At 34.4% G+C, this 24,112-nt stretch overlaps 1 protein-coding gene across 1 annotated transcript in view; it reads right to left on the reverse strand.

The window, feature by feature from the left end:
* The window catches only part of LOC145677128 (uncharacterized), a gene marked incomplete at its 5' end in the record, with an annotated part of 85,087 nt that overhangs the window by 12,918 nt on the left and 48,057 nt on the right, over positions 1-24,112 (reverse strand). Inside the window, 7 exons of the mRNA XM_081747773.1 lie at positions 938-1,066; positions 4,952-5,213; positions 11,757-12,013; positions 14,576-14,741; positions 19,586-19,755; positions 21,562-22,156; positions 23,744-23,847. Of these exons, the coding sequence (XP_081603899.1) occupies positions 938-1,066; positions 4,952-5,213; positions 11,757-12,013; positions 14,576-14,741; positions 19,586-19,755; positions 21,562-22,156; positions 23,744-23,847 (1,683 nt within the window). The remainder of the gene's footprint in view (positions 1-937; positions 1,067-4,951; positions 5,214-11,756; positions 12,014-14,575; positions 14,742-19,585; positions 19,756-21,561; positions 22,157-23,743; positions 23,848-24,112) is intronic.

Below are 24,112 nucleotides of genomic sequence, written 5' to 3' on the forward strand. Positions count from 1 at the left end.
ACTTTTTAAATAACAGTGCAAGTAAAAGTTTGCTGAGTCAAACACACATTACCAAGTAAGGGTACAGCGACTGTTCAGTGTGGAGTAATTTAAATTATTTGTTGCAAAACCTAACGACGTACTCTTAAAACTACCCAGACCCCGGTTCAAAAACTCTTCTGTGAAACCCTTGCATCCAATTTGGATTCGACGCCAGGACCCAAGCGGCATCAACAGCAAATCAATTAATCGGTCAAAGATCCTTGTGAGTAAATGATATTTTAATTTGTGAATTGTGCCACACAGCCACCTTAAAGACCGGAAATATATGAAGTAAACGTTTGTTAGTTCATTAGTTATCTTTTAATGTTATTTTAATGTAGTATAAAATTACACTAAGTGTAATTACATTTTTTACACATTCTAGATAAGTTTTGTGATTTACTTTATAAATTAATTTTAATTTATTATTAGTTGTGCTTAATTCAGTCATTTACACACAATTTTTCATTTTATGGTACTTATATTTTTGTCTGCCGTCTTCCCAGCTTCGAACTGAGACAAAAATGTAGGTATGAAAGGAAATCGTTCTTCGCCGTGGCAAAGCTGGGATGAATACGCGAGAGAGAAAAAAAAAAAGAAAAAAAGAGGCGTAAACCTTCAAGCGAGAAAAAACAAATATAAATGTTACAGTTATATTTACAAGATTCTAACCACAACGAAAAAAACGCGATTTCAACCACAATGTTTTACAAAAAATCACTACATGAAATATAAATATAAAAATCAAGTAGGAGGAGGTGTTTTGTCAATTTCATATAACGATACAGGCATTGATCTTGCAAACCAACAATTACATGTAAGTCAATTTACTGAAGAATGGAACTCTATTTCACCAGTCTCTACTTGAGTTGAAAAATAAATAGAATAATCTTTCAACAAATAAAAAATAACTTACTTTCCTCTAAGTTTGTATCATCTTTTTTCTTTCTTTGTCGACCAGCTTCCTTAGGTTTAGGGCTTACTTTAACAGTGGCTCCTTGAGATGAATTTTTTGCTTTACATGTCGGTGCAGTATTGGTGAATTCTGTAAGGAAAATGCTACATTACCAGGAAAAATCATTGCAAAGTTCTAATAATTTAATTCAACAAGTATTACTTAAATTATCTTTACTTAGGTAGCATAAATTTACATTAGTATTAGGTAAGATACATGAAAAAAGGTCATTTGTAATAGAATGAAGTGGGCATTGAAACTGAAATACCTTCCCAAATAGCATAGGATGTTCGCGGGTCTCACCAGAGTCATCTGTAGTTTATATCGTATTTTTGGGCAATGACTCACATACGCGAGTCCTTAGTGATCATTCCAGTAGAAGTAGTTCGTCAGTGAATGTCAATCGTGTGTGTAAAGGGGTATAATGGGGAAAATACCCGACTTCAAAAGATGGCAGATCGTAGGGGCACGTCTAGCAGCTGCATCTGTGTTCAAAAATGCAACACTTTGTCACGTCTCACGAACGACAGTATCCAGTGTGATGTATGCATATGAATAAGGACGAACCACATCCAGGAGGAACAACTGCAGGAGAAAACGTTAGTTGTCTGAAAGCGACATCAGGACACTGACTAGGATTGTTATATATATATATATATATATAAACGGACAACCACCGCATCGGCAATCACTGCAGAAGTGGATACACACCTTACAACACCTGGTGCACGAAAACAGTCTGTCGACTCCTGCTGAAGCCTTTCATTCTAGGAAACATGTGGTAGACTCCAGAGGTTTATTAAAGATATCGAAATGATAGCAGCCAGATATATACAAAATAAGAATAATATACAAGATAAAACCTGGATTTCTTTTACTATATATATCATCATCATCACAGGTATTCTGTCATTACTGGCAGGTCAATTGCTGCAATTGAGAAGATTCCATGCTCCAGGGTCTCCCGCTAACCTCTTCGTCTTTATGTAGGATTTCTCTGCTTTGATATCATCCATTGATTGTAATATCCTTCTCCCCCTCCCTCTCTTTCCTGCTACCATGCCCTTTAGCACGTCCCTAATGATACAATTCCTCCTTAGCCAATGCCCCAATTAGTTTCTCTTCCTCTTCTTAATAATATTTAAAATTGTTCTTTTCTCTTCCACTATATCTAACATCCTTTCGTTCGTTTTCCGCTCAATCCAGCTAATTTTCTCCATTGTTCTCCACACCCACATTTCGAAAGCTTCCAGTCGTTTTTCATTATTTTTGCGTAATGTCCATGTTTCTGCTCCATACAGCATGAAGTCTTTTCCTCAACTCTTTATTCAAGATCCAACAAGATAATATTTTCTTCCTCCTGAAAGCTTCTTTCGCCATTCCCATCCTGGCTTTTATTTCACGTTCACACTTCAGGGTGTCTACTGAGTTTCATTTTTAAAATTTCAGTATATTTCCAGTATATTTAGTATAACTATCAGCAAAATTCCAATACCTAATATAATGATTTTTTTTTAAAGTGTCTTAGTAATAAGAACACTCTTGATGATTTCAGGTTTGTAATTGGTTTACCATCAAAAGAATATTTTATTTTTAATAAATTTAGTTACCCTTGGTTTTTTTTGAAATACAAATGATTATTTTAACATTTTTAAAGGTACCCAACTCCTCTCATAACCCTCCACTCCACACATTGTTTTAAATGTCTAATTACAAAATGTATACAACTCTTGCTTTGGAAAAATTTACAATCTCAATGAATACAAAATTTTTTCTTAGACTATTAAAACAATTACAAAAAAGTATTGATGACAAATTACCAGTTTGATGATTTTTCCAGTATGTGGATCAAAATTCCAGTATTTCCAGTATCAAAATTAAATTCCAGTATAATTCAAGTATTTCCAGTATCAGTAGACACCCTGCACTTCATATTATCACTAATAATACTGCCCAGGTATCGAAAACTAGTCCCCTGTTCTATTTTCTCCCCTCCTACTTCTATATTTGACATCGACCGCTTCGTTGCAATCACCATGGTGCAGCTCTTCCTCAAGTTTTCTAACATCATCTTGATTTTCTCTTCAGATTCTATATATACTATACATAAGTGGGTATTATACGAAATGAAAACTTCAACTTTTTATAACAAATGCACAAGTTCACTAAGGATGAAAGTAAATAAATAAAATAAACACCGATAGTGAAAATGGTGTCATGAGCTGAAGATCCCACCAAAAAGATATTTTCTTTCTTTTAGAAGAAGGGGAAGTGTTGTTAAGAAACAAACAAAACAAACAAACAAACCAAATTGAGGATCCGGAAGATAATTAGATAATCCAAAGGACAAGAAAATTAAATAAAGTTATAATGTGGTGTAACTTAAGTACTGGTCATAGTATACTATTGGGAAATCGGCCAACCCTTCCTGCTAATGTAAGTGCTAACAAACACAAGCAAATTACATAAACGTTAATTAGAAAATAAAGAGAAAGTTAAACACATTTTACTATCTAGAAACATGTAATGACTTTTACCTTCTTCGTTGCGTTTTCCCTATCCCACCTTTCCATTCTGTTTTTATTCAGACGTTCAGTATTACTTACTACTTATGCAGATTATAATTCCGCACTCAATATGGGAACATATTAAAATAATTAAGACTTTTTTCTTTACTTAATAATATTACATATTAGCATCAACAGTAAATGCTTATACTTTATCTCGAAGTTAATTACAGCGCTTTTAGTACATCCACCTGATTATTAATTGTACAGTGTGTCTGAGAAGTCCCCATACCCCTTAGGTTTCAGTAACACAGAAGAATGTCAGTGGGTTTTCTCGGGGTTCTTCCGTTTTCTCCCACTTTCTTCATTCCACCATTTCATTCATTTCTCATCTTCACCGTCTCATTTAGCCTAACCGGCATAACCGTGGGACGTAAAACTTCTTAAAGATTTCATTTCAAAGAATGTCAGTATAATTTTAGTTATTTTGTATCGTACATACTATACTTAAAATGATTTAGTTGGAGACGTCCCAGTTCACCGAGATAGCACATGTTTCCATATGCGTCTTCTTACGTCCATTATGTGCCCTGTCTTTGACACATCCCGAAGCAAGAGCACCTTTCTCTCAGTCAAGCAGGGTTGCTTAATGAGGTCTTATCAATGAGACCTCTAAACGCAGTCATGCCTACGTCATGGATTGTCCTGTGTATGGTCATTTATGCACCCATACGTATGATACTAAACGTTTCTCAATTTTGTAATTGTAACCACTCACATCAGCCATGTTTTCACAACTGACATGTTCCACTGACCTTGGATGTAGGGATGCCAGACAGTGAGCTTGTGCCAGTTTTAGTGTCACCACTACTACAACTAAAATCACACTGATTGTTTTCGTGATACTCAAACCTAGAGTTGCACACACCTTCTGGTTATCTACTGATTAGCCATTCTTGATGAAAAGTGGATGTCTTGGTTTCAAGTTCCTAAATTTTTTAAGCCAAGCATTTTCCCTCACTCTCATTACTTCACTGGAAGTTCCTTCTGTAACATTTTAATCCTTTTCTCTCTGATATTCGTAAATATGTATCATGTACTTAAATAAGAATCCCAACACTGGGAAAAACCAAACTCTACCAACCAACCACAAATCTACAAAAACAACAAGCTTCGTAATGCTCTGGAAGTAGTACTGACGAACACCAAACCCCATATCTTTCCAGGCTGTCACAAAGAATAAAACAATTACACAAAAGCTAAAAGATAATACTAAACAATTGTTCACCTTGTTACTTACACAGTAGGGCCTTTAGACAATACAAGATTTTTTAGCTTTAAAATCCTGTATACGCAATTTTTGTTATTCTTAAGACATAAAGTTATCCAGATAATTTTCGGATATATATATTCTGTCTATCTCTACTTAAAGTAACAATAATAAAATAAAAATAATCGCTAAAAATACCTTTGTATCTTAAAATTTTAAGAGTACGGTTCGCTTTTCCACGAAATAGATCTAAAAACAAATTAATCATCTTTTCACTTGCTAAAGAGCTTCGACGGACTTCTCCTTCTTCAATATAGACAGTAAAAAGTTTTGTGAAGTTTTCCAGCCCAGTCCATACTTCGGTAAGGTAATCTTTGAACTCCTCATACGTTTCTTGCCATAACAAATCAACGGAAGATTCTTGTATCAACGTCTTTCGAATCACTGTTTGCGCCTTTATCTGTAATTAATATGAATAATAAATAAATAAATAAATGATATAAATACCAAGATGCTTGTTGAATATTCAACTTCTAATTTTTAACTAGAGATGCAAGGGCTCGGAAAAAACCGGCTTTTTTGGAAAAAAAACTCGGTTTTATCTGCTTTGCTTTTTTGCTTCGGAAATTTTGGGCTTTTTTCAAAATACTGCTTTAAATTGATAAAACGAACTTTGTATCTCTTCTCTATAACACAAAAAATCATTTAATTAGTGGTTGATGCTGATAATAATATAAAACATCGAAAATAAACTATGAATTTCGAAAAAATATTTCAAACAATTTTTCTTCAACATATTTACATTATGAATTCCACAGGATTAACCAATGTATATAATAAGAATTTTTTAACCTCCTATATACAAAAGTAAGCAGAGTTGGCAAGAACCGTGGTTGTTTTTGAATATGCCAAAAACCCGTTTTTGGGGGGATGTTTAAACCAGGCTTTTTTGACTTATATTTTTTGCTTTATGTATTTATATTACATATTCACAGAAATAGCCTAAGTTTGTTTCGCCTTGATGTTATTATGCAACAGCGGGGTTATGCCGGAAGAACTCCCATAAGCTTAAAGAAGTGCGGTCAGTAAATTTCTTAAGTTGAGAATCTCCCGCCCTAGCCATTGGGAAAATCCCGTCATTACTTGAAATGTAAGACAATAACGGGAAAATCCTGTTATTGCTTTGCATGTAAAATTTAAAGGTCAACGTACCATAATCAGTACGCTAAAACTGAGGTATTAAATTACAAATTTAGTACCGGTACGTAGATATCATTGAAAGTCCAATCCAAGCTAATGTTGGAAGCTACGTAGGCAATCGATAAATTTTGTCAATTTCTATCAATATATTTAAGCAATATTGGCTTCTTTATAAAACAACACGCATTTAGGCATGTAGAAATATACAATTTGGTTTGTTTCGTATATTTAGGCTTAACATCCTTACGAAATACCGAGGTTATCAAGGAGAAGACTTTCGCTTAAACTGACATCCGAACCGCTACTTGGGTTACGCGTGAAAGAAGGATTGTGCTTCGACCGAGAATTGAACATGGGACACCTTGATTAAAAGGTGAAAGGGAAATAAAACTATTGCAGGTGGTTTGATATCTGGAAACGTTACCATGAAGTTCACACGATTCGCATTTTTCATTCTTTTTATTTTTGTGGTTTAAACCAGTTATTAAAAAAAAAAAAAAAAAAAAAGTTGGTGTAAATCAGCCAACCCTAAAAGTAAACACTTCTTTTTAAAGAATACACAAATAACTAGGAAAATAGTATGTAGTATTTTTACTTCAAAATATTCCATACCCTCTTTTTGAAACAAAATAAAATTAACATAAAACATAAGAGAAATACTTAGATTTATATGATACACTTAAAGGCTGCACATCTAGAGCTTTTGGTTCTGTATATTCTTGAAATTCTACAGTTAAGTTTTATAGAACCACCATCACAGTTTACCCAGTCCTCAAGTTTTCTGAATTTTTAACAAGAGGGATTCAACATATCATTACGGAACTCACCCCCCCCCCCAAAAAAAAAAGACTACGGAATATATTTAAGTTAAGCTAAATACAACTGCACAACAAACATGACTGAGTGATTAGCTTTTGCGCTTCTATCGGGAAGTCCGGGATTTAACCAGCATTCGACCATTCTGACAAAGCTTTTCTTCATTCCATTTGTGAATGTAGAAATAGTGCGTGTACTGTGAGTTGGGCGACTTCCTTTTTTATTGTTTTTAAATCGTTATTATTACTAATTACCAGCAGTGACGGTTTTGCGAAGGTTAGGGGGGTGGTCTTTCGGACTGAAGCCCGTTCCCCAAAGTTACGGAATGTCTGCAACAAACGAAATATCTATTATTTATGCCTTTACTCATAAAAATTACGAATGCTTAAAAAAACTAAACATTAGTAAGAAACCCTTCCCAAAATACTTTTCTAAATCCGCCACTGATTCTCAGTATAAAATGATTTTTAAAGTTGTATCCAGAAGATTATTGCTAAACATATAAACAAAACGAAATATTAGTTATGCATGTACTCATAAACTTCAAGCACTTCCCAAATAAAATTAGGACTTTTTAGGAAACGAAACAATCAGAAAAAACCCTCCTAAAGTACTTTTCTAAATCCGCTACTGATTATTTGTATAAATTGGTATTCAAGGTTGTGTCCGGAAAATTATTGCTAAATCACTTCACAGCTACAGTATAACAGAAATGTGGAAGTACGGTTTGACGGATATATTGAAAAACGTATGCTTTGACGGATAAATAGAAAAACGGGCAAGTTTAACTTTTGCGCTAGAAGCTAGAGTACTAAAAGCTCTTAGAAATGAAACACGGATGACAAATTAGAGAAGAAAAAAGATGTCGATAACTCAAAAGTTAAAATAAAGTTAAATAGCCTCTAAAATTACCCTCAAATACTACATTCTTCATGTTAGCTTTAATTCGTAAAACATGTGCTCCATCCATCTTGATGGTGAATTTCAGAGCGAAATATCACATTCAGGTCATGGAATTTTTATCTAACTATAGAATATACTATAAGAAAGCTATTTAGATAGAAAAATCATGAAGTTGAAAAAAGACAAAATTTCCAAAATTCTCGTTTTTTTTCAAAAAAAAAAAAGCCGGCTTTTTATGTGAAAAAAACCATCGATTCAAAAAAGCCGGCTTTTTTGCATCTCTATTTTTAACACAACATATGTATACAATAAAAAAGAAATTAAATATTTGTGGACACAGTGGCTCAGCGACAGAGCGTTCTAAACCTCTCCAACCAGCAAAAGTTCTACGTAAGCTTCGGTATGTGGCATAGGGAAAAGACAATTGCTCACCGACCAACTATCGTAATAATTGTTCAAGGAAGTAAAAACCACACAAGGCCAAAATTTAGGAGTGTCAAATTTGAAAACTGACTGTAAAATAAATAATCTATTCTATCTTAGATTCTTCTTACACGAAAAATATGTAACTGGTTAATTAGACAATGACTTTTACTGTTAAAATTTCTTACGCTGCACTTTTCAATTTTCGCTTTAGAATTGCTACTACTGATCATTTTCACGTAAATTAAAAATGTTTATATAAGAATTCATCTGGTCAAATATATATATATATATATATATATATATATATATATATATATATATATAGCCAAGAATTGGCTGTCCTCGCATTACTCGAATAAAAACCATCCTGCGCACTCAAGGTCTCTGATGCTGTAATACAATTGAAGTACTTAATAAGATTATCGAATCCATGGGAGACTACTTTTGATAAAGTAACGTTTCTTTTGTTCAGTTAGTTTACTACGATATTGAATATTTATTAACGTCCATTTTGGTATCATTATTTTCGCGATACACAGATTTTTTCTACACGGATTTAGTTTTAGACTGAAGATAACCTACCAAGAAAGTTTATGTTGATTCATTTGTCAAACAAACAAACAAACAAACAAAAAAAAACCTAGAACCTGAAACACTTGAACAGATTTACGGTCTTTAGCATTATCTATTTTCATCAAAATATGTACATTACAAACATACTTCTCTGGAACTCTAAAGAGCCGTGAACACTTTAAGAAAATGGCCAAAAATTTGGAATAGAACCGAGAATTGGGTACCCGGATGCATTATTACTCCGGACTCAGGTTTTCATGATCCGGTTCTGGCCTCCTTAACCTAGACTCGTTTTAGACAACTGAACAAGTACAAGAAAATGTGTCAAATGAATTTAATTTGTACGTTCTTCCACACTTTAAACATGCACCGATTACACCCATGAAAAATTGTTTTACTTTAAAAACTGTGTTGTAGATCGGAAACGTAATCTATCATCTGACAAACTGAAAGAAAGAAAGGAAACAAAAAGTCTTACTATCATAGCGAACATAATTAATGATTTCTTGTGAAGGCATGGTAAAAATATATATCGCAAGGCTCACCTTGCTGTTTTTTAACTCATATATATATATATATATATATATATATATATATATATAGAGAGAGAGAGAGAGAGAGAGAGAGAGAGGGGTATATGTTTGTCCCCAATCTTTTTGACAGTGAGATCTCGAAAACACAACATGCTAGAATGCTAGAAACGTGTCAGTTTTCGCTGGTCGATTCCAAATTTTCTGTAGATTGTCCAGTTCTCATTCAAATTTTCAAAAACCGTGTCGTCATTGTTCATTTCATCATTTTAGGGGCCGTTTTGAGCCCATAAGATTAAGGAGGCAGACTACTACATATTTTTTAAAAGCTAACAATTTTTCTTTTGCCCGTTTTTCGTAAGTGAAAAGAGATAATGAAATGTAACTTACCACAATAATAGATAATGTTATTCTACATCCGAAAATACGAATCGGAAGAATTTTCAGTGTTGCCAACCATAGAAATCACAGTGTGACTAGAATTTGAATTACTCAAAAATCAAGATTGAGGTAGTGACTAGAAAAATGAACTCAATGGTAATTAAGGACTTATCATTTTGTCTTGGTTTCTGTTAACTACTTTTTAAATTACACTTGTATTTATTTTGTAATAACTTACATAAGTTATTACAAAATAAATACAAATATTATTTAAAATTAATTAAATAATTAATTAATTAATTGCTTTCTTTTTTTCTTTCACAGGTTCAATACTACATAGACGTATTGGACACCTCCACTGAAAAAAAAAAAAAAAAAAAAACGACTCTCCCAACAAAAATTTCTGGATGCGTGTCTCACACCCAGTCAACAATGGATGCAAATTAGGCTACGTGCTACTTCGAACACACACACAAATTATTGTATTGGTTTATTTCTGAAAAACAAAGAAAAATTTAAGCATTTATATTGGTCAATCAATCAGCGCGATAATTTCTCTTGCTTTTCACGTCTTATCGAAAAATTCCCTTTTTGCTAAATTTACCTATGAAATTTTCCTAGATTAGGGAAATTTAAACTACGAACACTGCCACTGAGACACTGCGTCCCCTCAAATGCTAAACACCTGATAGTCTACCAAGAGTTATGACTAGCAAGATGCCTTTAAGCAGGGTTGGCTGGTTTAAACCAAGGTCGTTTAAACCATGGTTTAAACCAGCTGGTTTATTTTTATAAAAACCAACGGGTTTAAACCAAACAAAACAAAACAAAAAAAAAAAGAAAAAAGAAAAAGAAAAAAGAAAGAAAGAAAGAAAAAAAGAACGAAAAATGCTTTAAATCGTGTGAACTTCATGGTGACGTCTCCACATATGAAACCATCTGCATTACGTTTATGTACTTTTCACCTTTTAATCAAGGGGTCCCGTATTCAATTCTCGGTCGAACCACAAGCCATCTTTCAGGTGTAAATCAAGTAGTGATTCGAGGTGTCCTTTTAAGCGAAAGTCTTCTCCGTGATAACCTTGGTATTTCATAAGGATGTTAAGCCTAAACATACGAAATGAAACCAAATTATATATTTCTACTTGCCTGAATGCCTGTTGTTTTATAAAGAAGCCAACGTTGCTTAAATATATTGATAGAAATTGGCAAAATTTATCAACTGCCTACGCAGCTTCCAACATCAGCTGGGATTTGACTTTGTTTTAATTTTATTGAATGATATCTACATACCAAATTTGTAATTTAATACCTCAGCTTTAGCGTAGAGATTATGATACGTTGACCTTAAAATTTTATATACAAATACATTTAGAGTAATAACAGGATTTTCCCAATGGCTAAGGCGGGAGTTTCCCGATTTATATATAATTGTATAATCTTTTTACTTGTGTAACTGTTTATCTTTTTGTCCTTCTGAAATGACTCTTGACAATTATATTAACAACTAGGCCTATGTAAAGATCAGTACAACGTATTTTTATCAGGAGTCCTTCGTGAGTGAGTCGTCAATCTCATTTGTGACCAATTAGTCCCGGTTTCGTGTCCAAATGGACAATTTCTATTGGATGTAAGCCGAGAAGCGGTTTGGATTCCGCTTTAAGATTATGTCACCCCTTCCAGCATAACCTTCCTGTTGCATAATAAAACCAAGCATAACAACAAACTAATTTCTGTCCATATCTAATATAAATACATAGAGTAAATTATTTAAACAAAACAAAACAAAAAAAAAAAAAAAAAACTGGTTTAAACCCAAAAAAAGGGGGTTTAAACAAAGAAACTGTTTTTTGGTTTTTTCAAAAAAAAAAAAAAAAAAAACATGGTTTTTGCCAACCCTGCCTTTAAGTTGAGTACTACACGTTTAGGACATCGGCTCACATCACTCTTATTTATTGCTTTCCAGCCTGGAGTCTTACAACACTTAATTCCAGTAACTGGTAACAATTTCCTAGTGATGCTATTATCAATGAAAACTGCTACACAGGGAATCAAATACTAGATCATAGATACACACGCTAATCACTCAATCCATTTGAAAATACTCTTGATTTAACCCATATTATTTTTTCCTATTAAAAAAAAAAAAAAAAAAAACTGTCTGCTGTACTCACAATGTTGTTTATCAACGTCTCTGGGCAATCGTCCAGGGTCTTCCCAATCGTGCTTTTTGGATATTCAATTTCTCGAGTTTTAAAGACATAGCTACCATCTGAACATGACGTCACAAAATCCATAAGGCATGCATGCTTAGCGTATGAAGCCAATATAAAAAAGCTAGTAAAAGCGGTGATCAGCTGCTGCGCATGTTGAATACTGCCACAAGGAGTGTCGAGAAGAGGATCATTGCAGAACGTTGGCGCTTGCCACGCTAAATGAAAAGAACGAGAGAAAAGGAGACAGTATTATAAGCTTGAATTTTTATTACGATTTCAGTAATCTAACCGAAATACAAATCATATGTCCAAAAAATTTCACTGAATAATGGCTGTATTGTCATTTATTGCTCTCCATATATTTATGTATTGTTTCCACTTACGACACAAATTCTACAGGGTGATCCCAAATTCTAGTTACATCCTGTACAGGACAAGACATATTGTACTACAACAGTGAACCCTTTCGCAGTATGCTGTGGGACTAGTTTGTCCTCAACTGCAAGCCCCAGGGCTTATCGATCGGGTTTGGTTCTAGCAAGATGGAGCACCATCCAATTATTCGATTGCCGAAATCAAAACGAAATGTTTTCTAACAGATGGATTGGACATGGTTTTCCACAGTTACCAGCACCTTTGGACTGGCCTGCCACAAGTCCAATCTTTCATTGGATGATAATGTACTGTGAGGTTATATCAAACAGGAGATTGTGACTACGCGTTAGCACACAACTAACGAACTGAAAGGGGCGGTTGAGCATATAGTTTCTACGATTACTAGTGCAATACTTGCGTAGAATTTCAGATTGCATCTAAAAACGCACAAATAACTGTAACGAAAATGATGGTGTCCATACAAAAATTTTGGATTAAATTACTATTTCGTCCCTTATACATTGTATGTCCATAACTTTATCTCATCGCAAAATACATTGGGGTGCAACGGGACTTTTGGATCACCCTAACATATTATGACATGTTCTATATTTGTAAGAAAGCTGGTGTAGTGTTCATATTAATTTTGGATCTATCTATAACTACGAATTAAATAACGAAATCAGATCAAAGTTATAACTTTGTAACTTTCTTATTTACCTATTTTATACATATTTCTGGGCATTACAGGTATCTACGGCCTTCAGATGTATGAAGCAATGACGCCCTTCAGTGAGCATAATACCTGTTCAAGAGGGGAATGAAGGAAGTGGCCTGGAACTTGTATGTCACGTATCATCCCGGTATTTGCCTGGTGTGAATTAGGAAAACCCAGGACGAACTTCATTCAGGATGACTGGCCTGAAAACACTGTTACACCTTTTCAATCGAGTGTCCCCACCGGAATTGAACCCGAAAACGTTTGCACCAAAGGCGAGAGTGTTAGCGACTATGCTACGCGGGGACACTCTAACTATATAACTATGAACTGCTTTGGCAATTTATTACTACTTTCATCACACAGATTACCTGATCACAATATGTCTGATGAAGGCATGATAAATTGACAAAGGGGTTGTTGTTTATACAGGGTTTCTACTGATCTGGAGAAATCTATTTCCCTGACTACTCCCTGGCTTTCCCTGACCTTTGGCAGAAAATTCCCTGACTTTCTTGATAGGTGTCGGATGACGTTGACATATAAACAAGGAATAAATAGCGGTGAATATTTATATATGAGAACATTTATTCTATAGAGATAAATAGTAATAAATTGCTCATATGTACATTCCACTTACCTTCCATAAAAATCTGAACAATGTCCATCATAATGGTTGGTTAAGCTGAAATTGGTATACAATTAATGTTAGAAACCGTATTTTATAAAATTTCCCTGATTTCCAATCTTTTTCCCTGAACTTATCTGACCTGTACCATTTTCCCTGAGTTTTACCTGACTTCTATGACTAGTAGGAACCCTGTTATAGGTATTACTTTGATCACATTTCATCATTTACAGAATAATTAGTTCAAATGTTCAAATTTGGTAAATAAGAACAGCAATGTAACGAAGTAAATTTGTCGAAAAATACATGGCGCATGTATAAAAAAAAATTTAAAAATCTCTTTGGTTATTGTGAAAAAGAAAGTAGATGCAGGAAAAAAAATATTGCTGATTTTATACAAGTACATAGCTTGACTACTTTTCTACATAGTCAATATGAAGTTCCAAATATTTTTGGTAGAGTGGAAGAAGCTTTTGTATATTCTGTCCAGAAATCTGCTGCCGGAGACTTGATATTTTGAGAACTTCACTGTCATTGAAACTTTGTGCAGACAGCTACTTTTTTAAGTGAAGGAACAAAATAAACAAACAAACACTAAGAGTAAACCTGGGACTGTACGAGGGGTGATTAAAATGTCCCCATCGGAATTTTTGAATTGTCTGAACGGCATGGGCTGGCACTGTCATGGATCAGATGAAATCCAGACCGTAATATTTCTTTTCGCCGATTTTGGATAGCATGTCGCAGATAAGGCAATGCTTGGCAATACATCTGCTGTGATAGATGCAGTCTGTCCTCTTGCGTTAAAAAATCGCATCGCAGACAATACCTCTCATTTGGCGGGAATTTCCATGACGATAGTCATTTCAACTTACTGCTACTCGCAGGTACATTATCCCACACTGATAATTTACCTCTGTTGCAGGCACAGAATACTAGAGCATGCTTCCCGTACACACTGCTACGTCAATGTTGCCAATTTCACGTTGAAAAAAAAATCCTTTTCGTTCTGACATGTGCTTAGTATTACCAAATCAATCGAACAATAAGACTTACCCTTGCAACAATGATCACGTAATGTTTCCGCATATTCTGGTCCGAGTTTTCTAATATCCATAATAAAATGATAATGGTATTTTCTGTACGCTTTTTCCCAATTATGACGATCAAAAGGGTACTCTGCCAACATATTGAGCCACATTTCAAAAAGCTCAGTAGATATCTGAAATAAAAACATTTCTTTTTTATTTAACTGTATTACTACGAGTAAACAGATATATTTTGCTTTTTATAAGTATGAACATCAGATACGATCATAATGTTATTGTTTAGCCATGCTTAAAAAAATAAATCAATAAACAAGGAGAACACAGTCAGTGAATCGAACTCAGAAACTCCAGGCATGTAAAGCTGTTGTACATAGCCTCTGTTGTCTAACTGAGTCTGTCTCTAGCGGAGTCAGGCCAGTAGTTACCGAGAAATAAAGTAAAACAAACAAACAAACAAACATAAACACGAACACACACACCATCACACACAGAGGGACTGGAGTGATGCTATAAGCTTCCGAATGCTTACGCCAGGAGCTAATAAATAAAACTAGGGTAGGAATCGTGAAGAAGTCTTTAACAAAAGAATATTTTGTGAGTTCTAGAACAAAGAAATAATAATAATAATAATAATAATAATAATAATAATAATAATAATAATAATAATAATAATAATAATAATAATAATAAACCCAACACTCATCTACGTATCCTATTGTTTCATTAGGTAATAACTAAAAACCTAACAAAACACACTGTATGGACGATTGTATTCTACACTTCGGAAACATTCACAGTAAATGCAAAGTTTAAGTTTATAGATGAATTTGGGTGTGTTCTGAATAAAGAAGCGTAACTAGCATAGGTAGACAAAAGTGTTAGTGTTTACATAACGTACAGTTTGTCGTATTTACATTGTATCTTATTGATTGGTGGGTGTCGACATTAAAATGAAATTAAATGAAATCTTTGAATTTAACGTCCCACGTTTTTGCCTATTAGGCTAAGGGACATGATGATTAAGGCAAGTGAATGATGATGGAAGAATTGGTGGAATGAGGAAGTGGGAGGAGAAACGGGAGTTCCCGAGAAAACCCACGAACACAATGTTGTCCATCACAAACTTACTTGACCGGGGATCGAATCAGTGACCCCGTGCAACAGAAGTAAGCGCTCTACCACTGAACCACCGTGCTTCCCATTGTGTTGATTTTGAGGGAAGCTAAGTTGCTAAAGACCTGAGACACTGAGAAAACCTTAAATATAATAAGTAATCAGACACCGTGGTGACTAAGTATAGGCCATAAGTTAATATTGAATAAACTGGTAACGGCTGTAGAGAGAATTACGTGAAATATTTCCATGTATAGGATATGGATAGATACCGCTGTCATCGTTACCTCTTAAAGATGTTAACGGATTAATTCTATTAACGAATTTGGTCGTGATAATTAGCCTAGGGGCTATGTGTTGCAAAATACCGAACTAAAATATTCTCCTTCAATAATGAGATACGGACTATAGACATATACAGTTAAAGTCACCATCTTTCCTCTAATCACATCCGGGACTGATTTCGCTGATGAGCTCCTTCGTGGCTAAGCAGTTAGCGTACGCGCTTTTGGCGTGGCAGACCTGGGTTCGATTCCCGGCGGGAGTTCATGTCGTTCGGATTCCACGTTAATCAGTAGGTCCACGTCTCATATAGCCTCGCTGGTGAACGGGAAGTTAAACTCAAAATCAACTCAACTGATTTCGCTGATCTCACGAGAAATGGTATTTCATTGTGACTGGGGCGTTTACGAACACTTTCTAAAACTATACTAATATGAAGCTCAATTTAAAAAAAAAAAAAAAAATAATGTAACCCAGTAAAACAAAATGTAAAAAATGTAAAATGTAAATTAATATGCTTAAATTTTTCCGTTTAACTGCCTGGATTCCTAATAGTCGGATAAAATCATTGGTTCTCGTTGAAGGTTGGTGGACACTTCCCGTGTACCCTTGTGGTCGTGCACTTATCTAATGTAACATAACATCAATCCCATTTATGGAATATATATATAAATTCGGATGCATTTGTACCACCGTTGAAATCCGAGCTCGAAAACTACTTTTAGTATACAAGGTTTAAGTAACAGTGTTTCTGTGTATTAAAGCACCAATCATCCCAAAACGTACGGAATCAACACCTGTGAAACTATTTAAAATAAATAGAAAAGATGTTTCCGGCTGTTGGTGTGGGATGAGCTGGTAAACTTATATTACGTAAACTTTCAATGTGACAAAACAAGTAAATTTAGAAAATTTCTGTTAGAAGTAATTTATAAAGATCAGAGTCAGGGCTCCTATGGATAACTAATAAATAAAAACCTGATCATATATCCAGAACATAACAACGATACTATGCAGAAAAAATAAGTATATCATATCCAATACAAAAACAGAAAAAATAAAAAGTAACAACAAAATAAGATACAATATAAGGTCGGTTCAAAAAAATAATAACACAGAAAGAAAACAAATAATATTAACACTAATAATAATAATAATAATAATAATAATAATAATGATAATGATAATAATAATAATAATAATAATAAAGTTATAATATAAAAAATAAAAATAGAGGTCCGACTGAGAAAAACACACACAAATAGAAAAATGGAAGAGAAAACAAGTTACTAGCTTTAATGGCGAGTCGGATAAAAGGTCTAAGTTAGTATAAAACATCTTCATACGAAGAAGGTAGATGGATCAAATTCTGTGTAGTATTAACTTGGACGTGTAAAACGCACGGCTATAATTTTTCCTAATAACGATAACGTCAGAAGTTGAAGCGAAACAAAGTGCTTGTATTGTGCACTGTATAGTTTTGCGAGTTGTTTTTATTGCTTTTTACTTTTTATCCTCATACCATCTGGTGAAGTGATTAGCGAAAATTGCTATAGCTATATTTCGTTTCACTGTAATGCTTACTGTTGAAGTAATATGTTATATTCACATATATACAAAATTGATACATCATTTCACATTTGAAAAAAAAAAAAAAAAAAAAAAAAGAGTTTTATCGAGACAAGTGGATTACGGTTTGATCTCGTTACAGGCGCAAAAGTTTTTCTGCAAGTCGATAATTTTGACTTGCGTAGCAATCCCTATAAATGAGGTTTTACAATATATTGAAGGCAAAAGGTACGACGGATCGATCTCAAACCTTAACGTGTTTTACAGAGGTTGGACAAAACATCTAAAACGTTTGCAAAAGTGTGAAAATCATACCTAGTATGGTGTGAAGCCTCCTTTTGCGTCCAAAACAGCTTGGATCCTTGGGTGGTATGGACGTATACAGCTCCTGAATCGTGGTGTGTGGAATTTTGTACCATTGTTTCTCCAGAACGTGCTCCAGTTCCTTAAGGGATGCTGGTGGAAGGTAATGAGACCGAACACGCTTCTAACTTAGACCACAATGGCTCAAGGATGTTCAGATCTGGTGATTGTAAGACCCAGGGAGGTGTGATAGCTCCTGGTCATGCCCCTCAAACCATGATTTCACCGTTTTTGCAGCGTAACAGGGTGCCAAATCATCTTGGTAGATGCCATCACCATCAGGGAACAATATTTAGACCATGGGTAGAACCTGGTCCCCCAAAATGGCCTCATACGCCATAGTATTCATCATTCTATGCATGGCTATGATGGAACCTGCAGAAAACCACGATATCACTGCCCATACTGTAACAGAACCACACCCATGCTTTACAGTTGGGAGCAGACAAATGTATCATAGGCCTGCGACGGTGTTCTCTCTACTAAACACGACCGGTTGTTGGAAACAAGGTGAAGGTCGATTCATCGGACCACATTACGTGTTTCCACTGCTCGTGAGTCCACGCCTTGTGGTCCTTGCACCACTGGATACGCCTCTTCGCATTTACTGCTGTGACCAGGGGTTTGGCGATAGCGGCCCTGCCATGAATTTTCATTTTATGAAGTTCCCGTCACACTGTTTTCGATGAAACCGGATTTTGTAGGCCGGAATTGAGTTCAGACGTAATTTTTATTACAGAGGTCTTCTTTTTAGCTGCTACAATTCGTTTTAATGCCCTCCGGTCCTTATTTAACAGGATTGTCTTTCGACCACTGCTGTGTTTTGCAGACGTCGTTTGCCCATGAATTGTGTATGCCCTCGTGACATTGGACACAGTGCCTTTCGATACCCCCACAATGTTTGCCACTGTTGCCACTGAAGCTCCAACCTGACGGGCATCAACGATCAGGTCGCCCATTTTACCCCTCCACTTTCACACCACGACACTCACAGGTGAACTGGTACTGCTGACGGAAGAGGAAGGTCCACAAAACATACTGAAAACAAAAAAAACGTTCGGCAACTGCAAAACGTGTTGTACAGTGGAGGGCCAAACTTACGTATCCTGTATAAAGTGTTTTTAGATTTTTTTTTTTTTTTGGTCTACCGCCTGTAGTAGAGAATATACTAAAACAAGATTACTTAAGGTAAAATCTCACTCAAAAACTTACATCGATTCGACACATTCATGGGTCTTGAGATTTTGAAATTTTAACTACGCGCTGAAATAGATTTGAAGCATGTTATGTATTACACAAATAATATAAACGTGTTTTTCTTGAAAAAAAAAAAAAAAAAAGAAAACTGAATAATTACGGCAAATCTTCAACTAAGTAATTTCATAGAAAACACCAAAACAATAAAGAGAAGAATTTAAGATATTTAAGCTTTCCACAGGACAGACTCGTGATAATATGCATTGATCAGGGTTAACTGGTCATAGGAATTAAAGAGATGTAAAATGTATTTGCACGAGGATACACCAACTGAAGACACAGAGAGGTCACTGAAACAGTACTGGTTCTTAATAAATAACACGTTGCAGTAGGTATATGTCCTATTTTTTAATTCATCTAAATACCCCCCCCCCCCCAATGATCTTTTTTGAAAATTATTCTCCTAGACATATGCTATTGGCTGTATACTTACATCTGTGATTGGGTGAGCGGTGCCATATCGTGAAAGATATGCTGAGAAGAGGGCTTTTAAGTCTATTATCACAGACATCATTTTCAGTCTTGTCTCCATCATCATTGCTTCCAGCTGCATGAATGATGGATTTGGTGGTGCTACCTCTCTTTTCACCACATTGCCGTCTCCTGCAATTACGTAATTACAATTACTAAATTACCGAAAGTTTCACATTAAAATCTGTATCCAACCTAAACTAAAAGCAGGTGCGTATAAACAAACCCATACGGTGGATAAAGATGTTAATAGATATTAAAATTTATTAGTACATCCATGATACCAATACAGATAATTTATTACTGAAGCCTACAAAGCATAAGGAATAAATGTTCTTGCTACGTGTTAATATATTCTGCTGAATTATTATTATTATTTTTTATGTAACTTAAAATATCTGCTAAATCCGAACAAGCAATATAAAATTTGCATTTCTTTCTTGATAAAAGCTAAAATCCAGTACAATTAGAAGAAAATCCACTGAGTTGACAATACTGAGTTCACAGGTTGGCAAAAACTTAAAAACTTACTTGTGACAGTTTCTGACGATATTTTACTGTTTTATTTTATTTTATTTTATTTTTCGATAAAGGATGTCTACTTCACCGGTCGTCTTAACAATACTTAAGCTGAGGCACATTCTTTGAACCAACCAAACAAACAAACAAAACAAAAAAGGGAGGGGGCGGGAAGTCAGCTTACAATCGGGTAAATATGGTAATATTTGACTGTGTTTTGGTTCTAGTTACTTTGAGGAACGACCTAGTTACTTCCCTTGCTACGAAACTGTATTTGTTAAAATCTTCAATAATTATAAAGGTATTTTATGAGACTGAGCGTCTCCTGATTTATGTTGTTTCTTCTATACCAACCTTGAATCCATTTAAGCACCCGTGTTTATCATTTACTCATATACTTTTCAACAAGATATTCCGTTATACAGGTAATTCGAACCCGCGTAACCATTAAGGTTATTGGTACAGAATTAGGGTAAGTTGGCTCCTCATACCCTAAGTATTTAGCCAGATACATAAATAGAACGCTACATAGAGTTGTGATACTCTCCTTATCAAGTGCCTCAGCCTTTCAAGTGGTTTATTGGACTAAAAATTCACAGTTGTATTATGCTGTCAACGAAGTATAATAATGACAGAAATTTACGGTTAGTGAGAGTCCACAAATAAACAGAAAAAGTTCCTTAATATACTAAGGACGACGATAAGCAGTCCTTGAAACGTATACAAATAAAATCAATATATTCAAGTGCGAGTTTAAGGTTAGTATTTTATTATTAAATGTGCATCCTATCAATTCAATTCATTAATATTCCATATCATTTGTACACTCATGTCCAAAATTATTGTCGCATATCTATAAATATGCTGTTCTAGGAATATAATTTGATAACGAATTCGCACGGTATTTCTTACAATGTTAGTACCTGTATAATCGGCAAAGACATATCTGTGGCAAATTTCACGTCAAAAGAGCAGTAAATAAGAACAATAAAACGAAAATAAAACCTTCTTGTCCATTTAGCAACATTTTATTTTACTAATTCTAATTTTCGTATTTATAATTCTTTTCCTATGAAATTTACCACAAACATACATTTCCCGATTATACACATAGTACCAGTATTAAAAGTACCCTGCAGAATCATTATCGAATTATATTCTTACAAGAAGACACTTATAGATATGCGACAAAAATTTTGGACATGAGTGTACATATTTTTATACACAGTAACATTGTTGTATGAAAGCAATAATCAAATTCGTCGACTTCACTATATTTGCATAACCATAAAAATTACGAAAAATATTATTACAAGAAATCTCTAGATTCAGAAATTTCGAACCATTTCAAAATTATCTTGTTGAAAGGAGACATTGGGACCCTTAGAGATATAACAATATTTATTAAAACAAAATTACCATCTATTATCTTTTTGTACGTGTCCTGAAGCCAGTTCATTCTAAACGAAAGGAGCTGCATGAGACGAACGACGTGTTCTTTCTTCCTATCAGATACTTCTAAACACTTACGAAGTGACGCCATCTCTTCAATGAATCGGTGTTCTATAATTTCTTTATGTGGTAAAAGAACATCTCCATCAGACACTTCACCTAATCGTTGTTGTAAAGCAACAATTGTTTTCACCAAATTACGCCGACGACTTTCTAATTCTTCTAACCACTTAATAACACTAGTTTCGTAGTTCTCGTCTTCAATTTCAGGCACTTCTACGGGTTCCATTTTCGGTAAGCTATCCACTTGAAGACTAGCTTTTGTTTTATTTTTAAATTCGTGACACACAGATTTTACAAGCCTCAATGCATCGTCTACACTCAAGCTTTCTTTTGAATCATCTTTTATAACCTCTTGTATAGTACATTTTGCGTCTCCGAAATATTTGGATGGTGGACATGAAGTGCTTTTATCCATTTTCTGTAATGCAATGTTTATCTTCGACGTAGCTTCTGCCAGTAGAGCTCGGCTTTCATTTAGTATTAGCGTTAGCAATGTAACCTGAAACAAGTAAACAAATAAAATAAATGCTTACATATCGTTAGTATCATATATTTTATTCATACCAAAATCTTTTCTTAGCTAAATCTTACTACCTTTTCTTGCCTACGTTTTCTTACTAATACCTTTTCTTGCCTATGTCTTCCCATTAAGGCCTTATTTTAGCTACGTCTTCTAACACTTTTTCTTACCTAAGACCTCCTCTAAAACCTTTCTTATCTACGTTTTTTTACTAAAATCTTTTCTTATTTACTTCTTTCTACCAAAACCTTTTCTTCTCTACGTCTCTCTACTGAAATCTTGCTTCACGTACGTCTTTCTACTAAGACCGTTTTTATCCATGTCTTCCTACTAAAAGTTTTCGTACCTACGCTTCTTACTAAAAACTTTTCTTATCTACGGTTGCCTACTACAACCTTTTCTTACCTACATGCTCTTACTGAGACCTTGTTTACCTATGGCTTTATACTAAGACCGTTTCTTATCTACTTATTCCTAGTAAAACTTTCTTAAATACGTCTTTCTACAAAAAACGTTTCATCATAACAATTTATGTCACGTGTATCTGTGATAACCATAGTTGAAAATTCACGGAAGATAACTGAATATACGGAACGTAAAAATATTAATGGATTAGAAAACATATTTGAACTAGATATAGAATTATTAAAATTTGGAACTAAGCGATTGTCTTTTATTGATTATTCCCGTTTTTCGGCGATTATTCCTCAATGGTATGTCCAATCTGGACATGCAACCCCTTACGATACTCAGCGCTTGTTCTCAAATCACCGTGTCAAATGTGATGAAGAACGGCTCAGGCGTCTCTGAGATTCAGTTCTTCGGTGATTATTCCTCAATGATGTGTCCGATCGGGACATGCAACCCCTTGCGACACTCAGCGCGTGCTCTCGAATCATCATCATGTCAAAATTGGTAGAGAACTGTTCAGGCATTTCGGAGAAGTATCCTGGTAACTTAACGCCTAAGTGAGTAAATAGGAGCTTTGCTCCAATAACGCGTATTTTGTTATATTGTAAGATTGGAAGTCTTGAGAACCTACACATTAACCATAATGTACGACGATGAATTATTTTTTCTTATGCGAAGTCAAATATTATTATACAGACGGAATGTTGAGATTAAAAATTATACAAAATTATATATGTTGTTACTGAAAGTTCTTAAAATAAATTATGTTTAATTAAAACATCCCTGTTTCTAACCAACATTAAATTAATTAAAAGAGACTCCATTACATTAAGCAAAAAATACACGATATCTTGTTTTAGTTTTATGATTTTATAATGTTATTCTGTTTCGTCAATAGATTCTTTCCGAAAAAGTAGAAAATGGACACTGTCATTATTTAGAATTCCTCTGACAATGATGGCTATTGAGGGAAGACACACGTGTACACTTTAAACTTTTATAGCTACAAACTAATTTAATCTTTACCAATGTGACTACCCTCAAGGTGCGTCACTATCACAGCATGTGATTTTTTTTTAAAGATTAGACTTAATTATGGTATAAGTATGACAAGATTTATTTCTTATATTTAAGAACTATCTCACAAAGTCTTACCTCATTGGGACTGTAAGTCTCAAGTCTCTGTGAAAACATAAGTCTTAATACAAAAGCCACATTCGCATATAATTCTAGATGATCAAATTTGTCTTTCGCTGTTTCTGAAGAAAGAAAAGGGAAAAAAGTAAGATTAATATATATCTTGATTGAATAATCATACATTTTTAACAAGTTTAACTCAATTCGCACGAAACATTTAGTTTGAAAATGGGCCAAATAAAACGGTACTGTTTTTTTATGATCTAAAGCTTATCTTGGTTTGTGTCAATGTTTTCAATTGCCGTAAGTTTGAACTGAAGATCTTTTTCTATGGTAGATATGAAATTTTCGCAGCTACTAATCACATCAAATGTTGTGGCAATAATT

Source organism: Thermobia domestica, unplaced genomic scaffold, assembly GCF_964235325.1.
Source record: "Thermobia domestica unplaced genomic scaffold, izTheDome1.hap1.1 HAP1_SCAFFOLD_638, whole genome shotgun sequence".
Taxonomy (NCBI): domain Eukaryota; kingdom Metazoa; phylum Arthropoda; class Insecta; order Zygentoma; family Lepismatidae; genus Thermobia; species Thermobia domestica.